Source organism: Carettochelys insculpta, chromosome 6 (genome assembly GCF_033958435.1).
Source record: "Carettochelys insculpta isolate YL-2023 chromosome 6, ASM3395843v1, whole genome shotgun sequence".
Lineage (NCBI taxonomy): Eukaryota > Metazoa > Chordata > Testudines > Carettochelyidae > Carettochelys > Carettochelys insculpta.
In genome coordinates this window covers 110,301,096-110,327,687 of record NC_134142.1, presented here as the reverse complement: position 1 = coordinate 110,327,687, position 26,592 = coordinate 110,301,096, and the positions used below count along the sequence as shown (strand labels likewise).

Sequence of the window (26,592 nt, the reverse complement as noted above, 5' to 3'; positions counted from 1 at the left end):
ACAAAAGTACTGGTCAGTTTCCCAGCTCTCCCTAGTGGAGGGGAGCTAGGAGTCAGGCTGCCACTTGGTTCCAGGCTCCCTGCCTCTCATGGGAGCATGGAGCCATGTACAGCGAGGACTGGGAGACCCAAAGGCAGCAGGGTCCCTCCTGCACCCAGTCCCAATTTTGCCTGAAATTTGACTTGCACGTGGTTGCCCAGGAATACAACGCATGTGTAAGTCAGGGGCGGGGGGTGTCTAATGTAGTTCTCACTTAATTCCTCTGCTATTGCAGGGAGGTTGGGAACTGATTCATCTTGTTTCTGCCTGTGCCATAGAAGAATTTTTAGTGTGCTGTGGGCTGTAATACTTTTGTTCTAATTCTGGTTACTGAGTTAAGAGTGCAGGTACCGGATGGTGGTGGCTGCTGGCAATGTACTATAAGCCAGATCACATGAACTGGTGATCGCTTCTGGATTAACTTCTATGGCTTTGAGTTCATGGGCTACCAACCACTTTATTAGCCTCTGGTAATGAAGCATCTGGAATTAATTTTTCACAGGTAACTTAGCACGTAAGTTCCTGAATCTCCTCACCACAACTATGTTCTTCTTGTGTTTGAATCTCATTGCAGAAACCTAACCCTAAATGCTCTTCTGCTGGGTGCAGAAAATGGAAAGCATTCGATACATTCCTTCTAAAGGCTCCATTTTGGATTTATTCACAAATTTTTACCATTTTCCTTCCTTCCTTCTAATACCTCCATCATAAACAGGGTTAGAGAGCTTATATTGAAAGCACTTGGTGAAATGGGATTTAGGCTGAGTAGTGCATCTATGCTTGCAATGGCCAGGTGGTGTGGGTTTAGCATAGTGGGAGCTGTTGAGGTAAAGCTCATCTTCAGTGAGGTGTTCAGCAACTATTACACAATGGCTGACCCAAGAGCTTGGAGGATCACTTGGTAAGGAATCCAACCTCTCCGAGAGAGAGATGGATCTGATGAAGTTTATGCCCAAATAAATCTATTAGGCTAGGGCTACACTGTTGTTTCTATTTCAGGATATATTTATATCCTGAAATAGAAGCCATGCAGCCAAACATCATGCTTGAAACATGATGAGGGTTGCCAGGAAACTTGAAATAAGTTCTTATTTCAAACTCCAGTGCAGTGTAGCCTGCCCCCTCCCCGCCCCCCGCATTTGAAATAAGCTGTCCTGAAAGACGTTACGCAATTTGCACAATGCAAATTTCAAAACTTATTTTGAGCTTGGGCTACAGTTTAGCCCTAGCCTTAGCGTTTAAGGTGCCACAAGACTTCTCCTTTCTTTCCCTTTATAATTTTGGATATAACTTTATAATTATAAATACATTGTCAAATTGGGAAGATAATGTACGGCAGACACACAGCTCATTCCTGGGTCTGGTGCTAGTTGATATTTTCATTAATGATTTGGGGTGGAGACCATGCTTATAAAATCTGCAGATGACACAAAGCTGGGAGTGGTAGCGAGCGTTTTATAGGACAGCATTAGAATTCAAAATGACCTTGAGAAATTGGAGAATTTGTTTGAATTCAATAAGGAGAGGTGCAAAGTACTTCACTGAGGATGAAAAATCAAACGATTAGCTATACAAGGGGGTAGCTGTCACAGTGGAATACTGCTTAGAATCATAGGGCTGGAAGGGACCTTGGAAGGTCATCTAGTCAAGCCCCCAGAATCCTGGAGTCCTGGTTGGTTTTATAGTGGATCACAAATTGAGTATTTGTCCACAGTGTAATGTAGTTTTGAAAAAGGCCTTTAACAGTGTGAGCTGTGTTTAACAGAAGTTTTGTATGTAATAAGGGGGAGGTAACTGTCCTGATCTATTTGGCACTGGTGAGATCTGAGCAGGCATGCTTTGTTCAGTTCTGAGCATTAGACTTTAACATGGATGCATAAAAATTAGATTGAGAGAGAGAGAGAATCCAGACAAGAGCACCATGGATAACCTATGGAATGGAGGGCTAAACCATGAAACAAATTGCCAAGATATATGGCTATTATGATGAACCATGACCGAAGCATTACCAGAGATGATATGCACAGAGATGACAGAGAATATATGCCAACTACAGATGAGATTGGCTGATCATGACTCTAGCATATCATGGAATAAATTGAGAATAGGCACAGCTCATGAATGGTGCCAGTTGATCACGTATGAAGAGGCATAGAGTGTGCTAGATATGGAAAGATAAAGCCCAGCTTAGGATATTGGACAGTGTGTATACATGAGCTACTCCGTTGTGATTCATGAGGCGAGAAGGCGACGCATAGAATGCAGAGGCAAGAGAGGAAGCAGCTAGATGACTCATTGAGCAGATGGCCATGAATGAAGCAGAGAAAGGAGCAATGGAACAGATGGATAGTGGAAAAAGCACACAGGTACCACAGGGAGCAGCTACACTGGCTGTGAGGCTTATGGACAGCACCCAGAGCAGTTGTGGGGATCCAGCCATCAGTGGGTGCTGTGAGAAAACAGAGTAAGATGTGGTGTGTGTGGATGGAGGGCTGGCCTATCTGAGAGCACACCTGTCCTCCTGGACCTTGATGGCCGGGCGGGAAGTGAGTAGCTGTGTTCCCTTGAAGCTGAGTGCTTGGGAGGCCGCTCAGGAGAGAATCAGCTGCTGCCCAGCTGAGTAACAGAGCACCTACAGGGGCCAGTATGTGTTTCTATTAGTGCTGCACAGCCACAGAAGCCTTGGGTCACATAACAAAATTAGTGGGAGCAGTGGTGGATATCAGTGACTTTAATTCCTGCTCCTAGGCTAGAACCATCTTGGCCTCAGCTCCCGTCTGGATCTTTGCCCTCAAGTAGGGCTTGGAGGTGGGAGATTCAGGCCCTCACTATCCGTTGGGCCCAGAGGCTTGTGGGAAATAACCCTAGGGCAAGCCCAAGTCTGGAACCCTGAGCTATTTCCTATCTACGTACTCCTCTTGTTGGGCGTGTGGCTCCTGCTGTCCAAAAACACTCAACAGCTGAACAAAAATAGTCCCCAAAGCCAGATCTGTTGTCTCTCCTCAGGCGTGGTGGCTGGAGAAAGCACCACTTGGGGGCCATTATACCTTCTGTGATTCCCCTCCCAGGTGCTCAGATCTTGCCCTCCCCTCCCATGCCATTGCCTGAAGTGGGTCTGTCCCACGAAAGCTCACCACTGAATATATAATTTTGTTAGTTTTTAAAGTGTGACACTTCTGCTGTTTTTGTGGGGGTTTTTTTCTTCTCGGAGAAGTATTTCTCTGACCTGTAGACTGTCCACCATTCTTTGCATGGCTTCTAACCTCCTTTTAACTTGCTCCTCCCTGATCCTTCCAGCAGGCCAGAACTACCTGAGCCTGGTATTGCCCTTCAACACTTTTGGGCCTGGCCTGGAGTTTGCATGATCCACCAGAACCTAAATCGATGTGTTTTTGTTTTGACAGCCATGCAGCAGGGAATCCCAGTTACTCAGCTGCCAGTTTGTTTCTCTCTTTCCCCTTGCATTTAATTGGTGAAATCCAGTGAATTTTCCTTCACTGCTTCCAAATAAGGGGCTGGGTCAACTGACTGGCTGGAGTCAGGCACAGACACAGCACCATTTTGTCCTGCACACAGCTCTGCCAATGTTCTTGTGCCTTCTACTGTACACGATGCTGTGTCAGCACTAAAGACAGACTATAATAGGCAAGCGCGACTAGCAAATACTCTTGCTTAGACATTGCCAAGTATGGTGAACAATACACATAAAAGTAGGGGAGAAGAAAAGAAGAAAATGTTGGTATCCCCTTCTATTATATTCATGTGCCACTATTTGATCCAAAGCAGAATTTCTTGGAGAAACACCAGCTATTTGAATGACTGGTGAAATGATCTAGCCAAATAAAGCAAAAGTGCTCAATGGTCCTGAAAATGCAACATAAATATGGGCTCAGTGCATTTGTGCTTTCTGTGCACCAAGAGGGAAATCCCACATCATTATACATCTTAATAATTGTGCACCTTTGCTAGGGATTCCCCCACTCAGCAGTGTGGGCTTTCCAACTCAATCCATGCACTAGTCAGATTCCTTTGCCCCCATGTGAATTACAGCATAACAGCAGCCGTGTGGACAGACGTGAGCCTTTTCTACTTTTCAGCAGTAGGTCCCTCCCTCCGTCCCTTCCTCCCACAAACTCTCAAGAATCTAGTTTCAGTAAAAAGAAGGAGGAGGAAATAAACAGCCTGCTTAGAAGAATGAAAAGCTTGAAACACAATTTTTGCTTCTGTACATTACCTGCTGAGTGCTGTGATGGTTACAGGCTGCAGTTCGTTGCTCCCAGCTCCGCGTGCTTAAAAACCTGTCTGAACATCCTTGATTTGGGTGCTTCCCTTCCTACAAGTGGCAGGGAGAAGGGGAAGGAATTGATTCATGATGCACACCTAAAATAAAAACAGCCCTACAGCTCCTGCCCTAACTGTTTTCTCTGCTCTTCCCAGCTGGTTGCATAGAGACTGTTAAAGCTGTCAGCCCCACCGGAGGGCATGGTCTATATTACTGGGGACCCCTGCCAAAGGGTGGTGGGGGTGGGGGTGAGTTAGGTGAAGCCTGAAGGGAACGGTATCACAGGGTTGTATGAGGCACGGAAAACCTCTGCTGGCAAATTGATGCAACTGCACTGAGTTCATCAATGCACACGATCTGTCACAGTGTTCTCTTTTGGTCTGGTTGGTCTTGCAACTCCAGGCTGCACAGCAGTCTTCCCTCTCCACTGACTCCCTCACACCTTCGCAGATCAGCCTGCCCTGCTTCCATCATTTGACAGGGAAAGACCTCATTTTACAAGCCTCTTCTCATTGCAGTGGAAGGGACTTGATGTGTCCCCAGGAGACAGTCCAACAACTTCACTTGCTGTGTTTGAAAATGACCTCACTCCTCTTTGCCCTGTCCCTAGTTCCTGCTCAAATCTTCTCTTCTCTTTCAGCTCCCAGTGGTGTGTGTGTGCACATGCACACACAACCTGCTTCTGAGCTATTCCACTCCAATGTTCCTCCTCTGAGTTCCTGCTGATAAAAGTGAGACAAGCATCACATTGTGGGGGTGTCTGTATTTAGGCTCCTGAACCCCAATTGCACCACATAGCTCAAGTCTTTCAAACTTTCAGCGTGGTGCCAGAGAACCTCTCTGCCAGGACTAGAGAGTTGAGGATTTTGCCAGTGTTGTGGAAATAGCTGTTGAGATTTTTCAGGGCCCATCATTCTTGCAATGTTCCCTCTAATCTTTTCCATCTATGTGTGGATTTTTCCATTCATGTGTGGAATAAATTTTCAGTGTGCACCAAAGCATGTGTGATGGTGCACCATCAGTAGAAACGCAAAACCTAGTTGTGGGTGCTCTGCTAATCAATTGGACTGTATTTTAATCTCTTATGGTCAAATACTGGTCATGGATGATTTCCTTTAAATACTGTGCAGCACATACCTCTGTTTCTAAGAGAACGGCTCTCCAGGAGAGTCTGTGGCTTATTTGCCTTGGATACCCCTCTTTAGATTTTGCTTGCATGGTTGGGTTATAAATAGAAACATAAGCCTGCAGGTTTTTTCTCCAAACACGTCCCTCCCATCTTAACATAATATATGCAACTTCTCCAGCTGCTCCTATACTTGGTATGACCTTTCTTCCCCTTCTCTCCCCTCCCCACTCCCTTGAGCCTTCCTTGCCTGACATTATGGGCCTGCCCAATCGGCTTCTCCAGAAGATCATATGTCACTATAACATGAGGACTTAATCAGGTTGGGAAGTTTGCAGATGCTGCAGCCCGTCCCATTCGGCAGGGAACTTGCCACTTCTCTCAGCTTCCCCCTGTCAGGTAAGAAGGAAATTAGGTGGGGGACGTGTCTAGGTGAGCAAAGAGGGGACTACAGCTTGGAGCCTAGGTCTGCATGGGAAAGACTGGGGGTGGGGACCCTGAGTATGACTGAGCCGTGGAACTCTAGCACTCAGAGGAAGGCACTGTGGAGGGGGATTTGTGGACCTTGCGTGAGCCTTGAGAGTGTCCATGAAGATCTGGATTGTTTGGTATATAGCAAATATTCCTATGGATAAGGGAAAAGTCCCCACCAAAGCTTAAGACCTCGTGGATAAGAACTTAGGGATATGGCATCTCCCATGACTTTGAGATTGTCAATTATATTGAAGTGATGAAGCAAAAAGTACATGTGCCAACCACACTTTGTAAAGCCTGGGACATGATATTGAAGCCTGCCCAGCTCCCAGCCCTGCAATAAGGCAAAGGCCTGAGGCTGGGGGAGAGGAATATGTAGGGAGAAGTGTTGTGTACTGGTACATCTCATGGAGATGTCCAAAGGCAGGTAAGGTATCTGTGAGCCCATAAAGCAGCTTGCTGCTTGGGTAAGCTTTGGATTCAAGCTTTAAGGAGAAAAGGGGTGTGAGAAGAAAAAAATAAAGGAGCCCACCCCTCATCTGTTAAAGAAACGTGTGTGTGTTGAGTTTGGAGGATGTGTTAAGTTAAAAGTGTCACTATGAGTGATTTTCTTGTTACACAAAGATCATGTGATTTCAAAATGTCATGAAATACAGTCACTGTTAGTCTTCAGCCTGATCCCCTGGTACTTCTCACTGAGTGATTCTGAGGGACAAATGATGTCAAAATCAAAATAGTGCAGGAAAGGGGATCAAGATGGGAGGGGAAGGTGCTACAAAAAGATGGTTTCATGTGTGTGCTTTCTGCCCTCCATGCTCACCAGGAGATAATTCCAACAAGAATGCCTTATTCTGGCTGGGGATCTGTCAGCCAGGTCTCAGCCGTGGTTCAGTAACTGTGTAGGCAAGCAGAAGAAAGCTGAGAGCCAGCTGGGACACCCAGGAAGGTGTCGTACGCTGGGATAAGTTTCTAGCATCACAGAAGTGTTGTCATCTAACACCAGTTAGCAGATGCCATTTTGTGGATGAGGTACATTGAGATGTCTATGGAAACAGTTAGTGATGATACTCCAAAACTGGTGGGCTGTGTAAACCAGGCCACATGTTCATGCGTGGCCCAAACTGCCTTTCTTTTCCCTCTTCCCCAACTTGCTGAGTGAGTAGTACAGACTGTATGACCACGTGGGCTGTTATTACACAGATGGCTCGCTGGTGTGGTTGTTTCCTGCAGTCAGGCCTTAATTATCCCTGAAAGCTCGGGAGGGAGGGCATCAGACCTGGCAGTGAACCCTGTACTAGCCCTTTGGGCATTGAGCACCCATGTCATGGATTGATTTGTAAGGGCAGCCAGCGGCTAAATAGTTGATTGCTGTGTTGAGTGAATGCCGCTGTGTAATGCTCATCCGTCCTGGACAAACTGGGGTGATCCTCAAGTGGTGTAAGTCACCTTTTTCATTGCTGTAGAGTGTCCTCCACTGGAAGTTTTCAATGGTGTAACTGCATTGGTGTAAAAGCCCAGGGTAGGTAAATCCTGGTGTAGTGAAAGAATTAGTGGTAGCAAAGGTTTTCCGTGTTTCAGGATGTAGGAGGATGGGATGGGGGTATCTGTGCAAGTGTGTGGCAGGAGGTGGGTGTGAGATGTCATTTCTTTTTTTTTTAAAAGTCTTCTGATGCCTAGCAAGTTGTGGCAGTGGGATGAGAGCCCAGAGGGCACAAATGGATGGCATTAAGATTACTTAGACTGTAAACTCTTTGGGGCAGGGAGTGTTTGTGTTTGTACAGGGCGTAGCACAGTGGGGTCCTGGCCCATGACAGGGGTTCCTATGTGGTTCTGCAAAATAAGCAACAAATTGTTAAGATTGACCAGGACAGAGTTTTCATACTGGATGCTGGTTTCTGGCCCCCAAAATAGAAGTGCTTTTATCTTCCAACACAGTGAATAGTTTAGAAAGGAAGAATTCCACCAAAGTGAGGAGGGAATGAAGGATATATGTAGAGAATGCTATTAGATGTGTCAGATTTACAGGAGTTGCTGCCAAGGAGCTAAACCCATCTGCCACTTGATAGAGTGTACCCAGTCATCTTGCCTGACAGGTATTCCTGCCGTTGCTGCCAGGTCTGGTCTTCAGTGCATGTCCATTTTCTTTCTTCCCCTTTCTTTAATAATCTCACTACTTTACACCCTTGTATGGCAGGCAGTGTCTGACTAAGGAGAGAGTATGATGGATAGGAGGGTTATTTTCATAGATGTCCTCTGAAGAGCAAGGGAGTGAATTCAATCTGTCAGCTGGCAGATGGATACATTCTCAGCTGTTAAGATGCTCCCCGGGAGATTGTAGCCGAGTTCTTCAAGGCAAGAAGGAACTGATTTGAACCAAAAGGAACACATCGTTCAGAGCAAGAGAAATGGGCACGTTTGTGGAACAGAATCATGGTTCACATTGTCCACTTTAATATGAATAGGAACAGATTATTTACCCTTCACGTTGACTCCATAATAATTTATGGGGCATCCTTCCTCTAGTGTGTGAAATAAATGTACTCACCTGCTGCTTCTCTCTTGAATGGTGGATGAAGCATGCATAGTACTTAGTTTTAATTTCTGGAGGCTCCAGAGATAAGGCCCCAGTGATTTTAAACAGACTTAGAATAAAAATAATTTAGGCCTTATGCTCTTGAATTAAATAAGGAAGGTAAAAATTGGCTTTGGGAAAACTGGGGTTTAGAAGGCAGATTAATAATTAAGCAAGCCAATACTTTTTATTTGTTTAGAATGGTTTCCAAACAACAGGTATCGCTGGTAACAGTAATTATTAATCCATCAACCTCATGAAGTTCTGCCCCCATTTTGCTGGACACTGTACCAATATAAAATAGAAAACTATTCCTGCCTCAGAAGCTAACAGGAACATTTCTGACAATTTAGACTTTGTGATAGCTGGGATGAAAAATGTTATCTGCACTGGGGAGGGGCTGATCCAAAGCCTATTGACAGTCTTTCCCATGTTTTCCACGAGTTTAGCTCCAGCTGCCCTAAATATTGCTGTTTGTATTTTGTTTTATGTATTTAATTCCATTTGGGTGTAAATAAAGTTTCACTTACTCATTGTTTTAATACCTGAAATAATTTCATGAACAATAAGTACAAAATGAAGGCAGTTAAGTAAAGTGATTTTTGGCTCCTATTATACCAATGGAAGTTTTGCTATTAACTTTAATGGATACTCCCACTCTTCTCTGGGAGCTACGAAGGGCCCAGCTGTGCTGTTATTTCTAGGCAAGACCCTGACTAGCCTCACTGGTGGGGAGGGTTTGTTGCTTGGGCAAGATCTCAGGATAAGACACTACGTAGCAACACATTTTGCGGGAATGAATAAATCTGATGGTATTTGTCTTCCAGTGAGCTTCTGTCAGGTACCATCAGTCTCCATCAGTAAACAATGGATCTCCATCCCAGTGAGGCATGCTCTGATCCAGTGGTTCTCCACCTGTGGCCCATGTGATATTGTCAGGACCCCATTGTGCTAGGTGCTGCACAATGAAAGCAAACAGTAAACATAAAGGCTAGACTAACTGGTGAGGAGAACAAGCTGGAAAATTCAATTCCAGATTCTGTACATCACACAAGCAGGGAATATTTGGAGCCTGGGGTTTTATGGATTTTTTGGGGAGCCATTATAAATCCAAGGGCCATTTGCAAACTTTAGTGATAGTCCTAGGCACCTGGATTTTTAACCTCCTTGGATCTGGAAATGTGGGGCCTTGTTTTTACTTATTCTGGCTTCTCTCTGTGTATTGTGTGTCCTCTTCTTTATATCATTGTTTGCTTGTTTGTTTATATTGATGTATCTATTTACTAATTTTGTGTAGTTCCCCCAAGCCCTATTAGTCATGGGCCCTCATGGTACTGGGCACTGTACAAACAGGTACAAAGATGTCATCCTGCTCAGCCATGCTTAAGGTCCTGTTGTATTTTACAGCATGCTAGTAGGTGCCTTGTAGAGCCCCATTGGTTTCATCCACATGCAGACTCTCAGCAAGTGTAGAAGAATCTACAGAAAAACCGGGTATGTCCAAACCTCAGCAAGATATCGGTGAAGGAAGAGAACAGCTCAACTGCTCCGGATGAACTCATTCTGGGGAATCGTTAAAAAACACATTCACTTTGTGTCCCAAGGACTCCCACTGAGTTCAGTGAGCGCTGCACCATATAGGTGTCCTTGACTATTTACGGGCTGAGTTAATTTTGTGATCACATCCAGGTTTCATTGTCCTCCCATATACACTCCTGGAACTACATTGACCCCACTGACATATGGGTGAGAGTGAGTCTTTTAAAACATCTGTATTGTCTTCTGAATTTAACAGATAGAAGTCTAGGTTTGTATAGTGCAGGCAGAGGAGAGAGGCGGGGGTTGTCCAAACTTTCCACAAATCCTTATAGGCTCATTTGATTGGGAGGGGCTGATTATAGGTCTTCTAGGCCCTTCCCATTGGCTGGGGGCAGGATTAGCTCTGTAATGGTTCTGCTACCCCACTTTGTAATGGTGTGATACTTAGTTTATTTTTTATTTGTATCATGCTAGTGCTTGGAGGCCCAATCTGAGACTGAAACATACATCTTGCTAGGCAGTGTTCAAAGACAGGGTAATAAACAGTCCTTTCTCTGAAGAGTTTGTAATCTAAATAGACTACAGGGTGCAGAAAGTGAATATGATTATCCCCATTATACGGCTGACCTACAGAGGCACAGACATTAGCAGACTCAGAAAGTATATGGCCATGATTGTACCTGGGATACCCACATTAAGCAGAATTTTGATGCCAAAAATGGAAGCAGTGCTCGAGCACTCACGAAGTCCCCTAGGAACTGCTGCGGGTCTTCTTTTGTGGAAGGTGATTAGCTGCTAAAGTGATAGGCATCAGTGTAAAACCACAGACTGACAACAGAACGCAGGTCTCTTGTGTCCCAGTCAAGCACTGGGCCCAAGAGAGAGTTGTTTCACTCTAGCAGGAGAGGGGTCTGGATTAGAATTTGGATTCCTTGTGCTGTGGGTGATCTGAAGCCAGACCTGTGTTTATTGGGTTAATCTCTAGTATTAAGCTAAATAGGCCCAAAATGTACCTGGCTGATATAACTTTCAAGGCATGTTTGGATGGTGGAAAAGGGACAAAAGAGTAAATGAACAGGAAGAGGACTCCACCCTGAGAGCCTCTCTCTCACTCTCGCTCTAATATTCCATTTGGGTGTTTACTCATGCTGTCCAGTGTTTTTGTTGGGAACTGGACAGGATCCCTTATACGGCAGAGCCAGTCCCTATAGGATTATTAGACTCCTCTGAAATAGAAACCTTGTGAGCTGCAGTTGTTCCTCTTGGACGTAAATCAGTCTGTCTGCTCCTTCAAGAGTCCTCTCGTATATCAGCTAAGAAATGAAGTCATGAAAGCCAAGGCTTGGGTTTCTTGCAAGGAGGTGTCTTGTTTTCTAATTTAAGCCCCATCATGGACTTTTAGAGAAGGGAGGAGTGAAAGGCCTCATGCCCTCTAGAGCTCCTATTGCTTGTCTGCCATCCTGCCTTGAGTCAGCTAACTCCTTAAAAATAGCCATCTCTTCATCTCCCTCTCTGTCTGATGAGAGCAGTGTGTAGAATTAATAGTTCTGCAGTGTTGGCAGGAAATGCCAGCTAAGTCATCCCTTTGGTAAATCATAGATCCTCAGCCAGTGTATATCAACATACATCAACGTAACTTCTGATATCAGTGGAATGATGCTGATTTACATCTTAGATTTTAGGGCCAGAAAAGATCAGCTGAACCATCTAGCCTGACCCCTGATTTTTCAGACCCCTCTAGTACAGCTATCCATGTCTATTGTTTATAGTGCTAGCTTGGAACTCTGGAGGCCCAGATTAAATCCCTTGCTCTGCTGCAGACTTCTTGGATAATGCTGAGCAAATAACTTCTTCATGTGCCTCTGTTTCCCATCTGTAAAACGGGAAGGGTAGCACTTCCCAGCCTCACAGGAGTGTTGTGAGGACACATAGATTAAAGAGGGTAAGGCACTCAAATATTGCAGGGAGAGAGACTATACAAGTAACACTGATAGGTAGTGAAAAAGCTATTTTACGATGTGAGCATCTGCCAGAATAAATAGTACAACAAGCCAATTAATGTTAGTCAAGCAAGCTTTTCCATGAATCAGGCACATTTCTATATCCCACGTTAGTTACTTAGTAACGTTTCTACAATAGTTCAACTTGTCTCAGAGAAAACAAAACAGCAGTCATGTAGCATTTTAAAGACTTACAAAATGATTTCTAGGTCGTGAGCTTTTCTTCTTCAGTGGGTCTGTCCCATAACGGCTCATCACCTAATAAATCATTTTGTTTAAGTCTTTAAAGTGCTACATGACTGCTGTTTTGTTGGATATCTGTTACTAGTCTCACAGTGGTAGCCATGTTAGTCTGAGCTTTACAAATAACAAGCAGTCCTGGAGCACCTTAAAGACTAACACATTTATTAGGTGTTGAACTTTCATGGGTAAGACCCTGAAGAGCTAATAAAGGTGTTCTCCTTTAAGGTGCTCCAGAACTGCTTGTTGTTTGTAGTTCAACTAGACTTTCAAACCTGGTACAATTCATTCATAATTTCTTTCTTTTTTTTTTTTTTTCTGGCATCAACAATCAACTATCTCACTGCCAATATTTTTTTCACTTTATTCTACTGGCTCCCGTATATGCTTGGAGTTGATTGTCCTCTCACTTCCTCTAGTGTGACAGTCCAGGACTTTTTGGAAGGAGACCACTGTCAAACAGCTGTGAAAGAAGAATCGGGACTGAACTACCTCGGCAGATGGGGCTGGGCCTGTTTCCACACACTGTTGATGTTTGGAAGGGTTTGCCATATAAATCCTGATCTGAACTCTTTGCAGCATTTTGCTTCCATGCTAATCATCTGTGCTACAAATCTCAAGGGCTGTCTCTCTATAGGTGACTTGCTTTGTCATTCCTGTCCCCCCCTCATTTGGTCTGACCAGTACAGAATGGCTGTGGTTTAGGGATCTGTACCTCTCTGCAGTATCAAGTCTTTCTCTACAGCTAGGACTGTCAGCTCAGTTGCTCATTTGCCTGTCACTAATAACTCTCCTCTTGCTTTTCCTTCTCATCTAGAAACTCACTGTCGACATGTCTGACACCGAGGAAGTGTAAGTAGAAAGCAATGTGTCTGCACGTTCATCTCCTCAGCTGGGCCATTTCAAGCCAACCTGGGGCTCCCCTGTGAAGGGAAAAGACCGGGCCCTACAGCAGCAAGGACCAAAAGCTGCCCATTGAAGTCAATGAACAGACTCTCTCTGACTTCAGCGGACACTTGATAAGGTGCTGAGTGTCCAGTCACAACCTGCTTTTCTCCCAGCCTGCACCTGCCCCAGACTCCCCTACTAGGGTAAATCTGGAACAGCAACACAAGTTACAGGAATGGCTTGACATGTAAATTGCTTTGCTTTCAGAATGCAACACCTGATGTGTGTGCAGTGGGGTGCAGGCCTCCACACCCCCAGAAGGTGCAGAGCCTTAGGTGAAAGGGGTGGGGCCAAGCACAGTCAGCCCTTAAACAGTGCTTGGAGAATGGCACTGGGCCCCGCCCTCAGCCCTCCAGCCACGTGGAATGGCAGAGTGATGGTCCCACAGCATTTCAAAGGGGCCTCTATACAGTCGCCTGCCTTGTTCACCCTGTCTGTGGCCCTGTGTGTGTGGGATGGGTGGGGTTGATGAAATGTAACTTCACTTTGATCAGACTCTCACTTTCCCTCTCTCTCTTTTCACAGGGAACAGGTCGAGGGTAAGTCTTAAAATTCTTTCTCTAATTCTTTAGCTATCTGCCTGATGTGTTTTTAAACAGACTTGTTCTGTTTTATTTTTCTGCTGCCTATTATTTCTCTTAAAATATGCATGTACATATACATTTACTGTGGGTGAAGACCGCAGCTGGTATAAATATATGTAGGTAACCTCTTTGACTTCAAGAGGTGATACCAATACACACCAGCTCCTTTCTCTGTCTCTTTCCAGATTCTGATGCCCCTATTTATATTGGGTAGACCTTAACTCCACAAGTGGTCCTGTTGCGTTCAGTGGGACTGCTTTTGGACCACCCTGGAAGAATATTTGAACTTGGCTTATAATAAATATAAAATACTTTGTTATCCACACAGTGGAGACTATATAATTCAGGTTTTTAATGTGTTTGTGAACACAAGATAAAGTTTGGTTGGGAGTGCAAGGATTTGATGTTTTATTTTTGTAGGGCTGCTGCCATCTCCTGGTGATTGGTTTTTATTTGCAATCTGATTTCCTTTGTATTTTGACTTTTTTTTCATACTGTTTTATTCTTGTATACATTGGCCCTTCTGTTTTGTTGTTGTTGTCTGGCATTTATTTTGTATTTTTTGGCTGCTACCGTACTTGTAGGTCTCAATGCCCAGGATTAAATTAAATTAAATATTTTCCCCATCTTCTATGTCACTTTTTAATTTTATTACTTTCAGGGTCACCTGATTGAATATTTATTTTTCTCATTTTTTGGAATAATCTCTCAGCTATCTCACTTGTGTCACCCTTCCTGCATGAGGTCAGAGATTCAAACACAGGAGCACTTTCAATATGTGCACCTCTGGGATGCAATACACTGTCTGTAGGTACAAGTTGAACCTCTGTAATCTGTAACTCTCATCTGGCAATATCTGTAATCTGACAAGATTTTAGTTAGCCAGATGACCACTTATCATGGGTGTGGCCAAGTTTCCCGGGGTCCCATAAAGTTTGTTTACAGCCACCAGTCCTGGCTCTCAGTGTCCGGTGTTGTTATATAGCTGTAATTTACCCCTAAATGTCTTTTAAGATCCCAGTAAGCGGTGGAAATGTTGGTAATGTGCTAGATAATTTTGACCTCTCGTTGTCTGGCAAATTCTTTCTTTTGGCACCAGTCAGGTCACCAGGGTGCCAGACTAGAGAGGTTCAACCTGTACTACCATCAGACGTGTTACAGGCTGATACATCATTCGTTAGTGGACCTGACTTTGCTATTATAGTGAAATGTTATCTTAAAGTGGTGATTGCAGTGCTTATTTGTTATGCTCCTTTTTTGTGTGGTTTCAATTCAGAAACTCATTAGTTCTCACTTCACCAAATTTTCCCCATCAAACTGATAAAATTCTCCAAAATTTCAGTAAGTGCTTGATTCCAAGCTCGCTGAAGTCAATGGATGTCTCCCATTGACTTCAATGGGTTTTTGGATCAGACCTTTGCTGAGCAAAACTGTTCTCAGCATGAAATTTCATAGCTGTTTAATCATGTTTGGAGCAGTTTAACCATTTTTTTTATGCTGGCATAAGCTGCCTTTTGGTTATGTGCAGCTCAGAATATACTCAACTGAAAAATTCAGACTTGACAGTGTCACTTTAAAGAGGTATGCCATCCTGAACTGGTGGTTGCTGTCCAATCCAGGGACAGGGTAATTGCAGACATTGAAATGCTTCTGCACTTGCCCCTCGTGAAAAGGGTTCATGTATGATGCCACTGATTCCACAGCTGCCTACCTATAACCTGTATCAGCATGTGAGAAGCCCGGCAAAATACTGTTCTGATGACATAACATATGCAACTTGATAGCTGCTGGGTAACTTTGGTGGGTGGAGTTCTGTGAAGTCAGAATTCACTGGATCTGATTTCTCATTTGGCTTGCAACAATTTTACACCAGTGTAACTCAGTTGACTGTTTTAAAATGTTTCTGATTTACACCAGGATGAGCTTGATATGAATCAGACCGTTCCTTTCCAGCATGCTTATGCAGGTTTAATTAGGCGCAGTGCAATCAGCCTCTTAATAAAGTCAATGATTCTTTTTCTAACTTGTTCATGGACTCAAATATTGTTACACTAAGTATCCTGGAAATCTTTATGCTCTTTATAGGGACAGGGCTCTGTCTTTTCATGGGCTTCTTATCACCATGTCACCTTTTGTGGTCTGCATGCTGCAATGCTTAGCCTTGTTGTTAATTTTGCTGCTTTTTTTATTTCAATGCAGAGGAATATGAAGAAGAAGGTAACAAAAAACTGGAATGTAATTTCTCATTATTTCACCCTTGACCCCAGCTCTTTCACTGACTGCCAGTTACCTGTCTCTTTGTTACATGCCACTAAAGGTGATCTGGACTGCTTGTTCAATAAATCAATCCAAACAGTTTTGGAGCCAAACATGTAGAGGTGTGCCAAAGCTATGGACTTTAGAACTGGGTATGAATTTTCCCGTTATAAAATCAACACATACAGGACTGGAAGGCTATACCTACATGACAGCCTAACCCCGAAATGAGCTATAAGTCTACTTTGAAATAGGCTGTTTCAACACGTGGCACTGTCTAAATGGCATCACATGGTGAAATAAAGAGCTATTTCGAAGCATCCCTGTACTCCTCCTGCACTAAGGTGTACAGGCATGCCAGAATAGTGTGCCCATTATCTCGAACGCTGTTTCAAAACAATGGGTATGTTTCTTCAATGCTGGCAACTATTTTGGGATACCATTGTATCTTAAGATAGGGCCCGCTGTGTAGACCTAGCCAAAGGGACCTTGAGAGATCACCTACTCCAGTCTCCTATGTTAATGCAGGACCAAGAACATTTAGGCCATCTCTGATAGGTTTTTGTTTAACCTGGTCTAAGAAGCCTCCAAGGAGGGGTTTTTGGAAGCCTATTCCAGTGCTTAACTACCCCTACAGTGACAAAGTTTTTTCTAACATCTATGCGAAAGCTTTCCTGCTGCAGATGAAGTAGGTTGCTTGTTGTCTCACCTTGGCTACGTCTACACATGCACGCTACATCGAAACAGTTTATTTCGATGAATAACGTCTACACGTCCTCCAGGGCTGGCAATGTCGACGTTCAACTTCGACGTTGGGCAGCACCACATTGAAATAGGCGCTGCGAGGGAACGTCTACACGCCAAAGTAGCACACATCGAAATAAGGGTGCCAGGAACAGCTGCAGACAGGGTCACAGGGCGGGCTCAACAGCAAGCCGCTCCCTTAAAGGGCCCCTCCCAGACACAGTTGCACTAAACAACACAAGATCCACAGAGCTGACAACTGGTTGCAGACCCTGTGCCTGCAGCATGGATCCCCAGCTGCAGCAGCAGCAGCCAGAAGCCCTGGGCTAAGGGCTGCTGCACACGGTGACCATAGAGCTGCGCAGGGGCTGGAGAGAGAGCGTCTCTCAGCCCCTCAGCTGATGGCTGCCATGGCGGACCCTGCTATTTTGATGTTGCGGGACGCGGATCGTCTACACGTGCCCTACTTTGACGTTCAACTTCGAAGTAGGGCGCTATTCCCATCCCCTCGTGGGGTTAGCGACTTCGACGTCTCGCCGCCTAACGTCGATTTCAACTTCAAAATAGCGCCCAACACGTGTAGCCGTGACGGGCGCTATTTCGAAGTTGGCGCCTCTACTTCGAAGTAGCGTGCACGTGTAGACGCGGCCCTTCTGTGGACGTGGAGAACAATTGGAAGAACCTGGAGACTAGCAGCCTGGATTGACCTCCCTGGTCCAGCAAATTCTCTCATTTGGGGACCGTTCAGGTCTCAGAGGTGCTGGACCAGGTAGGTACAAGCTGTATTTGGAAATAAAAGAGCTGAAAAAAATGGTTTTCTCATTTACCTATGTGCTGCACTTAACCCTCAATACAAGATTTTCAGCTTTCCCCTAAATGACCTCACCAACACATAAAGCAATATAAAGAAAGCAAGTATTGCAGAGCCTTGTGTCCTTTTAGGCCTTAAGTGTAGCTAATTATATATAAATAAAACACACAGAAAAAAGTCTGATTAATTTCTCCCCTTCCCTTCTTTTCACTAAAATTCAGAATTTCGACCGTTTATTTCATTAAAATTTTAAAATTCAGAAATGTTTTTGGTCCAGCTTCAGCCTGAAGGACACGAGCAGTTGTTGCTCAGAGGAGCACAAAAAAAGCCAAAATTCAGAGCTTGGCAAACGTAAGGTTTTTCAGCTCACCTTTAGCCGGCCAATGATTTGACAAGCCACTATAGAAATATAGGAGATTTGAAAAAAGTGGAGTTTGCAAGGCTGTCTTCCCCGTGTTTTCACTAAGCAATTTCCCTAGTAAGATTTTTCCCCATGGCGGGGAGAGGAAGATTTCAGAGACACAGCCCTATTACCTCTGCTAAGACCTGAGTTAGAATCTTTCTGCATATTGCCTTCATGTGGACAGCCTTGAAGTAAGGCAGCCATGTTTCAAAACTGGCTTGCTTATTTTCTCCTAACAAAGTTCAAATCCAAGGCAAGTGCCCATTGGCCATTCCCCTCCCTGCACTGTAGTTAAGTGAAATTATTTCATGCTCTATTTAGACAGAAATTTTAAAACTCCTGGAACAGAACTGAGGGCCAAAGTCTGAGAAGCACTGAAATAATTAGACTTGTAGGGTGCTCTCAGGCTTTGATCCCAGTTCTTTAGATTGGTATGAGTAGGAGGAAAATCCCTTTCAGGAGATGGAGATTATTGTCCAGCAAGGCTGTGACACCAACTCTGGCTAACTGTCTACCAAAAACTTTTTGATGTATGTCCTGTCCTTTCTTCTACCAAACAATCACTCTCAGGGTTTTTCTGTATATTTGTCACTTTTGTCCCAAATTTCCCTACTGTTGCTACTACCAGTTCATTTCTATTGGGGTAGTGCCAGTGTGGGATTCAAATTTAGACAGAGAATCAGAAGCACGAACTGACATGGGGGAAAAGTGCCATTCATGCTCCATGTTTATTCAAATCTTGTCAAACATACAAAGAGATAGTTGAGTGATGATAATATAGGCAGATATTCCCAGGGAAAAAATATTCCTTGTCACGTTTATACTTTACTCCTTCCTTATCTAACTGTCCCCTTCTTTTTGATTTCAAAATTAAATATTAATATGAAATTAATAGGCCAGATGATTTCCCCTCCTCTTTAATCTGCACGCTCCCATGCTCTGAGCATGCTTCCTCTGTTTTATGGTTTCCCGGTTCATACCATTGCTTGATCTTTGTTTTGCCCTCTTCTGAAGTGATTAATTTCATTTTCATATAACCTCTTTCTCTAACACTTTTCCCCCTCCAAGTCTTAGTTTGTGAGTTCAAAAGTCTAATGATTTGCTTTTTTATTTTCCCATATGCTATTGCTTTTTTTTTTTGTCCTTCTGCCTTTTGTTATGAAGAAGTTCAGTGGGAAGATGTGTGATGTGATTTCTGATTTCCTTCTCTTGAAATTTAGAAGAGGATTTTGTTTGAAGGACTCTTCAGATGGCAGAAGAGAAAGGACTGGAGAGAATGAAACATAAACATGAAGTGTTCAAGGGATATTCCCATTGATTTTAATGGTGGAGCTGATCAGAAAAGTGGGGAATTATTTCTGTGAAAAATAATGTTGAGAACAACAACAAAAATAATTTTGATCCAAAGTCTGACATTTTTAGTGAAAAATTAAAATATATTGTTCAAAACCCATTTATTTTCATTAGAAAACTAAAATAACTCAATTTGGAAAAATTGTTGTAATGCCTTATTAGGAGTTGTTGTTTGGGTGCTTCATTCTTCTGTATTTTCCAGTATGTCTGTTTGGACTAAATGTCTCATGCTTCAGTACAGTCTACAGTCACAGTGAGGGCCGGCAGTTTTACCATGGAAATCCCTAGCTGCTGTGCATCCTGGGATATGTAGTTCAGCTGGGGCACCCACCCTATAGAAAAGAATGAGGGCATGAGTAAAATAAACTGCAAAACCCATGAGGCATCCTGATACTTTAGCTAAATAAAAATATTTTGGGTTTCAGGCATATGGATTTGTCAATTAAAAATAAAGCTTTTCTGTGGAAAGCAGAATCTCTTTACAAATTTTTTTTTTCATTTAATGAAAAAAACTGAGGTTTTTTTTGAGGGAAAATGTCAAACAACCTTAATCTTAGAGGCTTTGGATCAAGTCCCAACCTGGATATCTTTGCTGACCCAAAAGTTCTATTTGCCTCATGAGAGTTTGGATCACACCAGAAATGGGCCTTTTACAATGGAACAGAAATAAAATTAAATGTTAATCTTCTGTAATTTTGGACCTGGTTGAAATTTTCTGAAATTTTGAAATTTTAAGGCTTTTGGGTAATCTTTTCCTCACCTTTAGTCAAAATTTTGAGGGCTAAATTTCCTTAAATTCAAAATTCAAAAAATATTGATTCAATTTGTAGCCAGTTCACAAATCTAGAAAAATAATGAACAATATTGTACAATCCCACTTCAATTTGACCAAAATTTCATCAGAAATCCAACTTATTAAAATTCCATCCAAATCTAATTGCATATCTATTCCAATGTCATTATTTTCACCTCTCCATATTTCACACCTCAGTATCTTTTCAGCTCACCAACAGCTTGCTCTTTCAGTTTGTATCCATTTTATTCATTCTCTCTGCCAAGTCATAATTCCAAAGTTCCTAACTCTTTTCTTACCCCAAACCCATTAATTTAACAGAATTCAAGGCTCTAATGCTAATCAGATGTTTATTTTTCTAATTTTCTTTTTGTCATTGTCTCTCATTCCATGATACTTTGATCTGCAGAAGTACATGAAGAAGGTATGTGAAATGACTTGTGATTTGATCTCCTTCCATCAGCTAGCATGCACAGGAATTCTTAAGAAGGTGGATGGAGACAAGCAAATGTTCCATTCATGACAAATAATTACTCACACAGCATCATTTGCGCCAGCAGTGCTCCATTTGTACATTAATATGCAAGCAATGATCACTGCATGTTACAAAGCACTAAGTTTTGGGGGGACATGTACATGCTTTGAAAACCTTCATTTATCAAAATGACACAGGGTTCCACTCCTTTACCCCCTCCCCCACCGCCACCTTTTACCGGTCTTCCACTGATGTATCTCCACTGATTTTGCTGGAGTTTCTCCTGGTGTTTACTGAAGTGAGGAATGAAGCAGGTTCTGTAGCTGTATTGGGCTTCTAGTTATGCATGTATTTTTCTCCAGTTTGGCAACCCAATACTGCCTTATTTGGATGCTTAAATCTCCCAGTGACTTCAGTGAGAGTTTTGGGTGGATAAAAATGCAAGACTAGGGCCTTGATATCTGCCACACCAGAGCATCCCAGTTTAACATTTAGCCAAATACGTTTGTGTAATACATTCTAAAGCACTGGTTCCCAAACTTTTCAGCATCACACCCCCCTTTTGATTTTTGAGAAACCCTCTTGCCCCCCCACCTCGTCTTTACCATCATCCAACCCCCCTTAGCAAAAATTCAAATTGTAATTTAAAATAGACACAAAAACTTGATATAAAATGTTATTTAAAATTAAAAATAAGCACAAATAGTTTTTCTTGGCCCCTTGCGGGTGCCTGGTGCAGCCCCAGCTGGCCAGTTGCCTGAGCACTGTGCCATCCACCAAAGTTGTCCATGCCAGCTGCCCGCCTGCCTGAGCCCTGTGCTGCCAGAGCCACCTGTCCAAGCTGACCGAGCCCTGCAGTGCCGGGGCTGGCCACCCGGCCACCAGCCTGAGCTGCCCAAGCCCTGCAATGACCGGGCCAGCTGCCCAAACCCCATGAGCCCCGCAAGCTGGCCTCCTGAGACCTGCGAGCCCCCCTGCCCAAACCCCTCCCCTCCCCCAAAGCCAGGCACCCCTCAGCTCCTATCTAACCTCATCCTTCTCCTTTTTCCCCACCCCTCCCCAACCTACAGTCACTCCACTTTGCCAGAGGCAGCTAGCTCCATGTGGGTGTTTGCTGGCTGCCTGCTTTTTATAGTGGTTGCGCTGGGTTGCGCATGTAAAATGGCAGGGTCTCACAGCTGGAAGCAAAGGCCTGGTTTTTTCTTTGGGTTGGGGGAAGGATGTGGGGGGCTGGGTCCCCTGCATGCTTCCCCCCCCCCCCAGAATTTCTTCATGCTCCCTCAATTTGGGAAACCATGTTCTAAAGAATACCTAAAGATTCTTCTATAATGTATTAGTCCAGCTGTGAAGCTTTCTGGTAAACATCAACATTGATCTAAGTAAACTTTAGTAAACCTTGACATAACAGTAACATAGTGATACTAGCATTGCACATGATAAGGCCTAGGTTAGGTGCATGGAGGGAGAGCATTTAGCTCTGGGACCAGAATATAGTAAAGTGAGACGTTTGTAAACCTGCATTCTAGATATCAATAACGACATAGGAGGTCCCATCAGATTTGTAAATTTATGTTTATGGCCATGTTTAAACTAAGTAATTTTTTTTACATGTGTTTCTTACCAGGTACCTGCACGCTCCATTTAAATGGCTACATTCCATCACCTCCTGTATTTTTCCACTGCTCTCACCCTATATCTTTCTTTTAATGGCATTACTTTTCTTTCCCTCTAACCAATTCATACTCCTGTCCTTGCCTTGATAGAGTTGAAGTTGTTATAATCCTGTTCTAATTTTGTTGAGTTCTAATTCTCTTGTTTTCTGTCGTATTGATCTTGTTAACTGACACTTGCCACCTGATGAAGTTCATGAGCCAGGTATGTGGCATGACTTCTGAATTCCTCTTTCCATCCTGTGTTAGTGTGTGCAGGAATTCCGTGGTGGCAGAAGGGGACGAAAGACAATTCTGTTACACAATTGCTTATAATACGTTGGCTCAATCTTTCTTCTGTAACTTTCTCTCCATGGATTGACAAGTGAAAAGAGTAATCATTGCATGAAAAGTGTTATATGTTTTACTAGGCTGGGCCAGATCCTCAGCCAGCTAAATCAGTGTAGCTCCACTTGGGGAGCCATTTATTTCTATCAGTTTAGGACAGGCATGTCCAGCCCGCGGGCCGCATGCGGCCCTGGACAGCTAGTAATGCAGCCCCACAAGATCGTAAACTTTTAACATTATTATGTGATTTATATACATTAACTATATTATATATTTTATATGCGGCCCAAGACAATTCCTCTTCACTCAGCATGGCCCAGGCAAGCCAAAAGGTTGGACACCCACGGTTTAGGATATGGTCCCGAGTTCCATGTGAGGGCAGGATCTGGCCCAATACATGTGGACATTGCTTTCGCAGCATGCTAAATGCATATACTTCCTCTCCTTCACCAAAGCATATTCTTGTTGTGTAAGATTTATACTAAGCTACATAGCTGTTTTACAGAACTTTGCAAACTGTGCATTAAGCACTCCATGCTCTGCTCTTCATATCAGTACAAGGTAGAGCCTGTGCACCAGGATCCAGGTCTTAGGGTGCTGGAAGAAAGGAGTGGCCACAGGAAGGCACAGTATAGAAACATGATGTCTCTCCTGCATGCACACAAACTGACAGAGGATATCGGTGTTTGTTAAAGCATTGTTCATTTTTAACATAATTTAACTATTCGCATTTGTGTAGAATTATGGGTATTTTTATCTTCTTAAATTTTCACAAGTTGCAGGAGATATTGTGGGGTTCAAACAATGTGAAGATCAGACAAGTAATAATTTAATGAGAGTAGAAGCTGAGATTCAAAACCTCACGTATCAAATATACAAACTACATATATTAAATCAAACTCGAATGAGAGCTCGAGCAGCATTTTTTCTTACCTATCTGTAAATTTCAGTTGTTATTTGTGGAAATATTTTTTCCATTGGTTTTGTGTGTATAAAGTGAAATTCACCTTTATTGATGTTTACCAAAAAAATCTAATCCTTATAAGCCTAATGAAGAGTATAGATTCCTTCATGCAAAGTGCAGCAGTTCTGATTCCACCCAGTAGAGGGCAATGTGAATATGCACTCTCCAGTTCTATACAGACTAGTTGAAATCAAGCTGAGAAAAAAGGCATTTTTGGCCTATTACGTGCAAAATGTGAATCTAAGTGTGATTGCACCTTTGCATTACATTTATGCAAGATTAATAAACTTGTCTAGGATGCTTTCAAGATAACCACATTTCAAAGCAAAATCTTGCTCTCAGATCCACAAGGTCTATCCTTTTGCGTACTTGGAATGTAGAATACTGAAATTCAGATCCAACCCAGCTGAAATTCCCTATGCATACCTGTGAGCAAATTTTTCCCCTTATGAAATGACATTTATAAATCCAAACCGCAAACGAATGTGAAGAGCAACAAGGATGTGCAGAGGTGCCCTTCCAAAACTCTATTCAGGGCATAAAGTGACATGAGCTGTAGATGCAGGAAAAAAGAGATTTCTCATGTTAGTTGATTATGAGTATGGACTATTATATGCATTTAAGCAGGTTTTTAATATGTATGTTTAAAAATAAGATAAAGCTTTATAAATCACAACAAAGAGGAAGCCGTGCTATATTTACTTTATAAATCATGGAAGTCAAGTCCCCTTGTTTAACACATTTATAGGTTTTGCAAGCTTTAAATTTCTTACTATGAAGCTGCATGTCTGTTTCACCTGGCAGAATCCTTTCATAACCCCTGTCTTCCCATTTATTGGCCCTTTTAAATGTTATTAATTTTAATTGCCTAAGATCTTCTTTCTAACCACTCTCTAGTCACCTCCCTTGACTTGAAAGAACTTAAGGTGCTTGTAATCACATGTTTCTTGGTCTCATTCTCTTGTTCTCTGTTGCATCTTGTTCCATGACACTTCTCACCTGATGAAGTTCATGAGCCAGGTATGTGACATGACTTCTGAATTCCTTCTGTAGTTCCAAAGTGTGTGTGTCTGTGTGAGAGAGAGAGACCAGGAATCCTGGGCTGTTAGAAGACAGAGAACATAAGAAACAAATATTAACAAAGGATAATCACTTACAGCTGTTTTCTTCTTTAATCTCCTGACTTGCTGCTACTTTAACTTCACAGCATCTTTAGTTCCCAACAGCCTCTCCAGACACTCTTGTTCTAGTGTTTCTCACTTTCTAGTATTGTTTTATTTTCCTTCACCCATTCCTTGATATCTTTCTTGGGTTTAAAAATGTTTACAAATATACTCTGTTTTCTCTGTTTCTCTGCTTCCCATCACTGCTTGCACCATGACACTTGCAGGAGAAGTCCATGAAGAAGGTATGTGCCCCTGTTAAAGAACCTCACTCCCTTTCTCTTTCAGTCCTAGGAAAGTGGTAATCAGAAAGGTTAAGGTTCCACAAGATGAGGACCAAGAAAGGGATGGCAGAGGGGAAATGACCTCTTTTTTGTAGGGTTTTGGATGAACATTAAGAAAAGTGTTGTTTGTCAAAACAAAAATCACAAAAGTGTTGTGATTTCAAGCAATATGAAAAGAATTTTACAGGTTCTATATTGAAACTTCTGGCCTAAATTTTCAAGTGTGACCTCAAATTTTGTCTGCTCAACTTGAAACATCTTAAAATGGCCTAATATTCAAAGAGTGGAAGCCCAGCATCTTCTGAAAATCAACTCCCTTTAAGTTGTCTCATGTTGGGCTTCCAAAACTTGCAGCACTGAAAATCCATAGGTACTTGGAAATGTAGGCTTTTCATTTTAGCTAGAGCTACTGAAAAAGATGTGGGCTGTAGATAAAATTATCAGGAATGGTATGAATTCTAGACTGAAAAAAATTAGCATGTTGGGTAGTTCCTTCAGTGATGTTGGAAACTACGTGAGAGACCTGTGGATGCTTTGTGATCTTTGAGAGAGACAAGGAAATTGAAATTTTCCTCTCAGAAGTACATATTTTGCTGCAGACTTTGTTGATAATTCCACCCTTCAAATGAAGTGATATTTGCCAAAATTGGAATTCAATGCACAGGCTGGTCACCTATAATTCTATAGTGGTTCCTGGATAGTGTTCTCACATATGGTTGGGAGGGACTGAAATCACAGAGAAGAAATAATGGGTGAAGTTTTAGATGGATGGAAGGATGTCTAGAGGAGTGGATAAGAAAAGTGGCTGTGCAGAATCCCAACAAAGTGAAAAAGATACTGTAAAGAATAAAGCAACCTAATTCCATAAAATATGTTAGACTATTTTTGTGATCCATATTTATAATTTCTGTACCTATTATACCTAATTATATGCCAAGTATGAAACTAAATAGTTGGGCAGGGGTTGTGGAAGGTGACATTAAAAAATGGCAAGAACTGAACACCCGGGTCATTTTTCAAATTGGGGATTAACTGGAGATACGTGGAGAATTGGTTTGGAGATTATTTGTTTTCTGATTGTTAGCTGAAACTGTCTTCTGTGTGAAAGGTGCATGGCAAACTGCTGTTGTTTGTTGAGTCTAGTGCTCTCCTTTCCTTGTAGAATAGGCTAAAAAAAGCTTATATTGCATGGTCAAGAATTAGAGGAGGCAGCATTCAGAATATGGAGCCATGTGCTTTCCTTGTCTTTGTCCAAAACTCCAAATATGGATAACAAGTTTTCTCTTCACCAAAGTAAGACCTTCCCGTAGTAGGGTAGAACCTTCTGGTTCTTCACTGAATTCTAGTTGTTTGGGACGTTCTCCCTTAAACACTTTCCTTGACACCTGCTATGATTCTTCAAGTTGTTTTCCTGTGTGATTTATAGGAGGTTGGAATTTGATATAGTAATGAGTATGGTCTCATAAAACTTGGTTAAGGTGTGGCAAACACAGATGACAGCCTAAATGACATAGGCGATTTTGATTATATCTATGTTAGCCATAT

The 26,592-nt window shown here is 42.7% G+C and overlaps 2 protein-coding genes across 5 annotated transcripts in view; one reads left to right on the top strand and one right to left on the bottom strand.

Moving 5' to 3' along the window:
• PRR33 (proline rich 33) overlaps nucleotides 1–4,505 on the bottom strand; it is a 29,519-nt gene extending 25,014 nt beyond the window's left edge. The window contains exon 1 of the mRNA XM_074997822.1: nucleotides 4,274–4,505. The gene's annotated coding sequence lies outside the window, so the exon portion shown is untranslated. The remainder of the gene's footprint in view (nucleotides 1–4,273) is intronic.
• Nucleotides 4,506–5,664: 1,159 nt separating this feature from the next.
• Nucleotides 5,665–26,592, top strand: part of TNNT3 (troponin T3, fast skeletal type) — a 44,529-nt gene continuing 23,601 nt past the window's right edge. Inside the window, exons 1-4 of one of the 4 annotated variants that reach the window (XM_074997819.1) lie at nucleotides 5,665–5,846; nucleotides 13,090–13,124; nucleotides 13,746–13,759; nucleotides 24,991–25,008. In XM_074997819.1, the coding sequence (XP_074853920.1) occupies nucleotides 13,105–13,124; nucleotides 13,746–13,759; nucleotides 24,991–25,008 (52 nt within the window). In that variant the 5' untranslated portion in view covers nucleotides 5,665–5,846; nucleotides 13,090–13,104. Of the gene's footprint in view, nucleotides 5,847–13,089; nucleotides 13,125–13,745; nucleotides 13,760–16,003; nucleotides 16,022–24,990; nucleotides 25,009–26,592 lie in introns of all 4 variants that reach the window. The other 3 variants (XM_074997817.1, XM_074997818.1, XM_074997820.1) reach the window with 3 other exon arrangements.